Source organism: Phalaenopsis equestris, unplaced genomic scaffold (genome assembly GCF_001263595.1).
Source record: "Phalaenopsis equestris unplaced genomic scaffold, ASM126359v1 Scaffold000428, whole genome shotgun sequence".
NCBI lineage: Eukaryota > Viridiplantae > Streptophyta > Magnoliopsida > Asparagales > Orchidaceae > Phalaenopsis > Phalaenopsis equestris.
Window position 1 is genome coordinate 5,632,276 of NW_018164869.1, and position 7,283 is coordinate 5,639,558.

The 7,283-nt window shown below is 40.5% G+C and overlaps 1 protein-coding gene across 2 annotated transcripts in view; it reads right to left on the reverse strand.

The window, feature by feature from the left end:
* LOC110027505 (UDP-N-acetylglucosamine 1-carboxyvinyltransferase 2-like) overlaps positions 1-7,283 on the reverse strand; it is a 17,227-nt gene extending 9,944 nt beyond the window's left edge. For both annotated transcript variants that reach the window (XM_020728971.1, XM_020728970.1), the window contains exons 1-4: positions 6,645-7,283; positions 6,178-6,328; positions 5,380-5,664; positions 5,137-5,308 (exon numbers count right to left, since the gene is read on the reverse strand). In XM_020728971.1, coding sequence (XP_020584630.1) covers positions 5,137-5,308; positions 5,380-5,664; positions 6,178-6,328; positions 6,645-7,165 — 1,129 coding nt within the window. In that variant the 5' untranslated portion in view covers positions 7,166-7,283. The remainder of the gene's footprint in view (positions 1-5,136; positions 5,309-5,379; positions 5,665-6,177; positions 6,329-6,644) is intronic.

Consider the following 7,283-nt stretch of genomic DNA (forward strand, 5'->3'; position numbering starts at 1 on the left):
TCGCGAAATGGTAAAAGCTTTGTAGCTAGTACATTTCGCGACGTCGTGGAGAGTTTCCCCCTCGGAGATCCGGGGAGAAACTCCCCACATTTCCTCACCAAAACAAGAGGCGGCGATGCCGCATTTCCAAGGGTCTAAACCTTAGGTTTCCTAGGTGAGGTCGTTAGTACGAGTGTGGCTCTCTATCATGTGTGATCATTTGCACCTCATTGTTTGCATATGTGTGTCTTGCATTGTTACATATTGTGTGTCATATATCACACTTACACTTGCACTTGCACCTTGCACTTTGAACGTTGCACTTGCACTTGCATCTTATATCTTGCACTTGCACCTTGCACTTGCACGTTACACTTGCACTTGCAGCTTGCACCTTGCACCTTGCACGGACACCACTTGTGTCTCGATCGGTTATCCCGAAGCACCTTGCACTTGCACGTTGTACTTGCACTTGCATCTTATATCTTGCACTTGCACCGACACCACTTGTGCCTCGATCGGTTATCCCGCACCGGTCACATCACTTGTGTCCACATCACTAGTGTTTCAGCCGGCTACCCCGGTCCGGTTGGCACAATACTTTGGTTTGACCAGATGCTCCATCTGGATCGACCTACCACTTGCTCGTTTGCATGTTGTGTATGTACATGTACATGTTTGTTTGCATGATCAATATCATCTACTTGAGTTGTATTTCTTCGGGTCACTGCCTTACTGACATACCTCTTTTCGGGTCCCTGCCGCTACGGCATGCCCACCTCTGGGTCACTGCCTTACCGGTATACCCTCTTTTCGGGCCACTGCTGCCACGGCATGCCCACCTTCGGGTCACTGCCTTATCGGCATACCCTCTTTTCGGGCCCTTGTCACTACGACATGCTCATTCCTACGAGTCACTGCCTTCATGACACTCTTTGTCACTACTTATACGTTCTGATTTTCCTGCGTTAGCATTTGCATTTGCATGTTTGCATGGATAGCGAGTCAGGTTCGTTAGAAGAATGATCCCGTGTTGGTCGCGAAGCCTTAACGAGCATTGCTTGTTGGGTTGATCCCAGTGAGCAATGCGAGTTAAGTCATCGGGATTGACACGAGTATGACTGTGCTAAAGATCTAATAGATCTAACTCGTGTCACCATTCTTCGTGACACCCTTTAAATCCTTTGGATCTTTAGGATGGGGCCGGTATGACGACCCCGTCAAAGTCATATTATACCTAGACTTAACCCCCACTTAGATACTAGGTTGATGCACTTTTCGTTAGATGGTGTGCTAGGCTAGGATTTAGAGTGCTAGATAGTCTTTTTGATGTCTGGCTATTGTTCTCTGTTGGATTGGTTGTCCTAACCAAGTATCTTTCTTTTGTATTATGCTTGTGGTGTGTCTGCATGTTGCATATGTATGGTAGTGTGTTAGGGCGTTCTTCGGCAGGGAGCCATATCTAATGCACACACACACAGGGTACCGCTATGGGGGAGCAAGTAATGATTTCTGATCATTTTGCTTGCAGGTGTTATTAGCTCCCCCCACTTTTAAGGTATGACTCATGATAAGTTATGTGCATGAGATTTTTCCGCTGACACTTGTTTCCATGCAGGATTGAGTCTTTTTCTTTTCTCTATGTATTTTTTAGAGTCTAGGAGAGTCCTGTAGCAGAAATAAGATACGGGCACAGGTCCAAGTCGTTAGCACGGGAGCTACGTGGAGGGGACCAGGAGCAGATGCTCGTGCCCCGTATCTTAATTCTGCATTTTATATTGATGTATAGAATTAGGACCGGGCATGTATTTGTGGAGTCTGGCCGCCCTTTTCTTTTCTGAGATATGTTGCCGACCCAGCGGCACCGGCCTGTTTATTATTTTGGTTTGACTTGCTTTATTTTTTTTGCATCATATTGCATGTCTACACTTGCATGTGTTTTCCTTATTTCTTTCTGTGATTTATCTGGGATTTCACGATATAACATAGGCTCTTTAGGATTTAAATTCCTAAATTTCTATAAAATCCTAAATAAAATATTCATGATAATTAAAATTTAGGATTAAAATATTAAGGATCAAAAAATTGCAACTTTTACTTTCTTGCATATATTAATAGGGCCTCCACAATATTTAGGATCACTCTAGATAATTGCATTCATGTTTTGCATGTACCAAGGAGGAGTCCTCGTACTTCTCCAACCTGACTGGCCTAACATACCTTCATATAGATGGTTGTCTAGTGCGCCTAGGATGTTAGAAGGCTCCCCAACCCAGATGGGGTGTAAGTCCTTTTGTTTGGAGCGTTTCCAGCTTTTTAGGTGAACCTCCACTTTCTCTTCTTTCCTGAGGAGCCCTTGCTACTTCGGCAGGTATAAGTCCCACATTTTGGAGCTCTAGCTTGTAGTCATAGGATAGAGTTTCCTTCCTCTGACCTTAGGGCTACCGAGGTTCTCGTATATGATGTAATTCACGGATTGCTGACCGGAGATTTCAGGACGTGTTGGGCCAACTACCTACAGGACCAGGAAGACCTTAGGGTCCTAGTGGTTGTGTATGACGGGTCCGTGGTACCCCGACCCAATTACCTCTACCTTTTAGGATCACTCTATTTTCCTTTTTGTTGAGCCCCTTTAAGCCCTGTCACTTCTTGACCTCGTTGATATAACCTTGACGACCCGATGCCGATGAGCTGCCGCCCATTTGGGATACGACGATTTGTCCTCTGCCCTTTGGCCCAGATGTGCTTTGACGTTTTGGGAGATCCCCGTTAAGATGATTTAGGTTATTTCGTGGGCCCCATGTGCCGATGAGCCGCTACCCATTTCGGGATGTGAGAGACTCACTCTGTGTTCGATTGCTTAGCGTGAGCTTTAAAGCATTGAGACTGTTCCCACACGGAATAACCTTCATTTAATTTCCTATACCCCAGGTCTATGATAATATGAAGTGAAACTCCTTTTATCGAGAGTATTCTTGGGTATCCCCCAAGATGTAATTAACCAGCAGGAACACGTTCCTCTGGGAGTGCTCTTGACCCCAGAACAGGTACATACACCTGACTCTCTGGTTATGGGTAGTCTATGTAGATACTTCTTTCGCGGATATCGGTTTAAGGTGTCTCTACCCGATCTTGTTTGGGCGGACATTCTTAACATATCCTTGCGAGGTTTATCGCACGTAGACTCTCCACGTTTTACTTTTTCTCTTGTTTGTATTTTTGTCGTATTTCCCTTCTTATTCGATTCCTCTCCTCTTCGAATCACTTATATGGCTCGGGAGGGAGATTTATTCAAATGGGGGAAGTATACGACAATCGACAAGCTGGCGACTCCTTTTAAAAATAAAAAAAGAGAAAAATGAACGGAAACAATCATGGTTGATGGCGACAAGATACAAGATCTAGCAACCAATTCTTTATACCTACCAACACATATTCTATGTAAGAGGAGAAGATACAAGGTCTATGATAAGTAACGATAAGGTAATTTTGGGTGGATATTTAATTTTTTCGACCTTAATTTTTTAAGATTTTTCGACCTCAACTAAAAATCCATTCATATGTAATTTCTCAAAATAGTGATTACCTAATTTAAGATTAATGCATATTTAATTTTTCAAGATGGTGGCTATCAAACTCAAGCTTTATTTGCATTTAATCTTTCACACCTGCCACCATACACTATAACTTTAGAAATAAAAGAAAACAATAGTAGAATGCCTTCTACAATATAAGCAAATAAAGGTAATAATAGGAAGAGAGATGAAAAAAAAAAAAAAATCTCTATTAGAAGAAAAGAAAAGAAAAGAAAAAATGGCAAGTAGCAATAATGTCTAACTCTTTACATCCAACCCTCCTCTTTACAATAGCTTATTATATTCCCCCTCAATCGTCATAATGTGAACAAAGTGATATATTTGTTTTATTCGTAGAATGTGTAACCTCTCCATTAGGGGAGTAAGCAAATCGAGTTGAGCTTGATCCATCTATGACTTAAGTTTGATTAATTAATTGAGTTCAAACTTAAGCTCAAGTTTAATTTTTCAAGTTTGAGTTAGCTCAACAGCAACCATATTTATTATGAAAGAGAGAAAAAATCTTATTCAAACAATTATTATGATAAAATAGTAAAAAATAAGAAATTAAATAAGAAATAATTAAAAAAATGGTAAGATAAATAAGAGATAATTTTGAAATATTTTAAATTTGTATTAAAATCATTCATTCAAACATTTAGGTACAATTTTTATTGACATTTTTTAAATGAAATGGTTCATGAGCTAACATGTCAAGTCTAGATAGCTCAAACTTGGCTCATTAGCTCATTAAACTCAACTCACAAGTCGTTATTGAGCCGAGCGCCTGAGCCAAATCACAAGTTGACTTCTTAGTTACACTTTCATCTACATCTTTTAAAGTTTAGTACATGGCATGTTAACTATAGGTGTTGATACTATAAAAGTTAACAATCTAAAGAGAAGACCATTAAAGGAGTTTGACATGAAAATTTCTAAAGTAGCCAAAAAAATACTCAATGTAAAAGATCGTAATAAAGAGATGTATAAATTAATTTCTTCATAATTATAATATATACAAAAGATGGTAAATTAAATATAATAAAGGTAAATATTATATGTATGTGGCTTGCTGACTCTTTCAAATTATCTAAAAAAATATGTAAAAGTCTGGCAAGAAAAAAGAGCACGTAGCTAAAGTCCCTTAAGTGTTAATTGTTGGACCTCTGACGTACGCAATAGTTTGCAAAAGACCAGATATTGAACAAGAGCTGGGAGCAATCAATAGATATGTGCCTAATATGACAAAAAAATATTGGAACGTTTTGAAACAGATATAAAACTTTTTAAAGGGTTCCATCAACCACTCTTTGAAGTTAAAAATAAGATTTAAAATTCCAAGGCTATTTTGATTCATAATTAGACAAAGACCAAAATACAATAACAAGCCAAAGTATAATAAATAACACCTGGTACATGTACACTTTATGTGGAATCGCTATTACTTAATCATGATATCTATTAGCAAGTTTAAATACCATATTTGAAAATTTCAAGTTTCAGACTCAACAACGATAATGGAAAAATCAATCACAAAGAACCATAATTAGAAATTACACATGTAAACAATATATTATCATACCATGATGCATTCTGTTCTCAAATACAGATTCCTCAATGATGCTTGACCCAACACAGGTGGTGAGTAAAGCCATGCACTGAGCTTGGAGGTCAGTTGGGAACCCAGGATATGGTAATGTCTTGATATTGAAAGCTTGTAGCTTTCCGCCTGTTACTTCAGGAACTGCTGAAACCTACCAACATGAGTTAAGTACCTCATCCCACGGAAGTAAATTAGCATCAGAAAAATTCTAAATGTCCTTACTTCAAGTGCGCTGGAACCAATCTGTGTGACCTTGCAGCCTGCTTCTGTAAGCTTTTCTGTCATCTGTGTTAAATGTGAAGGGATGACAGGTGATAGAGAAATGCATGAGCGTGTGATGGCAGCAGCAGCCATAAATGTTCCAGCCTCTATACGATCTGGCAAAATGGTGAACTCAGCTCCATATAGCTTCTTCCTGCCTGTAATAACAAGAGTGCTAGTACCAGCCCCTTCAATACATGCTCCACAGGCATTCAGAAATTTAGCAAGATCTGCAACCTCTGGCTCCTATACAACAGTGTAGTTGACATTCAGAAGCCCTCATGTAGAAAATGTGATCTAACTTCTAAATCATAACTTCTAACTATTGAGGAGTTCATTCAGCTCCGTATGGTTATAAACCATTGATCAACTTGGTAAAAAGCAAAAGCATTTATATTCAGATAAACAACAAGGTTCTTATGGCATGGTTCATGATAACACTTGAATCAACGGACAAAAAGGCAATTTGAAGCCTAAATGCTATATTTGGTGCCCTCATCTACTTGTTAAAGATACAAAAGAATGTATGAGTGCGTGAGAATCCCATCAATATTGGGCTTAAGTTGATATACGCAGTCTTAACCAAACAATTTTGAGATATTACTTATAAATTATTTGACTCAAATCTATAACTTTGAAATCATGATAGAGAAAACTAATAATTGCTCCAGCCGCCCTCTTTAGTGCATAAGAAAACACATTGCTAAATAAATTGTAACAATGGTTGGACAAAAAACCTATCAAGAGGAAAACTCTCACCATAGCTGCATTTGTAAGCACAGAAACACCGTCAGCCATGGATGCTGCCATCATGAAGGTTTCAGTTGCTCCCACACTAGGGTAAGTGAGATGGAATGATCCTCCAACAAGGCCTTTGCCATTTGCACCATAAACACAAACCTTTTCCTCCCTGTTTATCAAAGCCATAAACTTGTTAGTACTTTAAATCAATATACAAAACCTCATGACACTGGAGGCAAGTTGAAACTCCAGTATTGAAGCACAAATAACAAGCAAATACCCAAAAATAATAAATAAATAAATAAAAATCGGTAGAAGCAAGCTATCATAGATGAAATTACTGCTTTCATAGGTTAAACAAGATCACTTGGGATCACAATACAGTTTTTATCAAAAAACACGGCATTCAGCTACAAACAGTTACGTAAAGGATGAAAAAGCAGATATTAGTTCAATCTAAATCAAATCTTCAATCATCCACTTAACTCAACTCAGCCACTGCACCAAGAGCTTCAAGCCCCTTAATATATAGATCCACAGGCCTCAACCCAATCCTGCATCCTCCCGGCATCGCAACCTCAGCTTTACCGAACCTCGCCACCAATGGCCCCAAAACAAAGAACCCCGCTCTAATCCTCCCTATCTTCTCCGAACAAGGCTCGGTCACCCACACATTGCTCGCGTCAACCACCAAAACGCCACCGTCTTCCGCCTCCACGCGGGCTCCGACCGATCGCAGCACTTCAGCCATCGTACGCGTGTCGAGGAGCTCGGGAACTCCGCGCAGAGCCACTGTGCCAGAGGAGCAACATAGGGTTCCAGCGAGGACGGCGAGAGCGGAGTTTTTAGAGCCACTGATCGCGACATGGCCGGAGATGGATCGACCGCCGGAGATGACGAGCTTGTGTTCGATGGAAGGAAGGGAGGCGCGGTGGGATGGGGAGGTGGAGGGGTAAATTTTGGACTGGAGGCGGATGAGAGGGAGGAGGGACGAGGTGGTGGCCATGGAATGAAAGAGTGAAGGGGTAAGTGAAGATGGATAAGGGGGTTTCTGTGCATTTTCTCGTTTTCTTTGCGGGATGGGAGCGCCGGACTGGTGTCGGAGGGGGAGGATTGGGAGAATA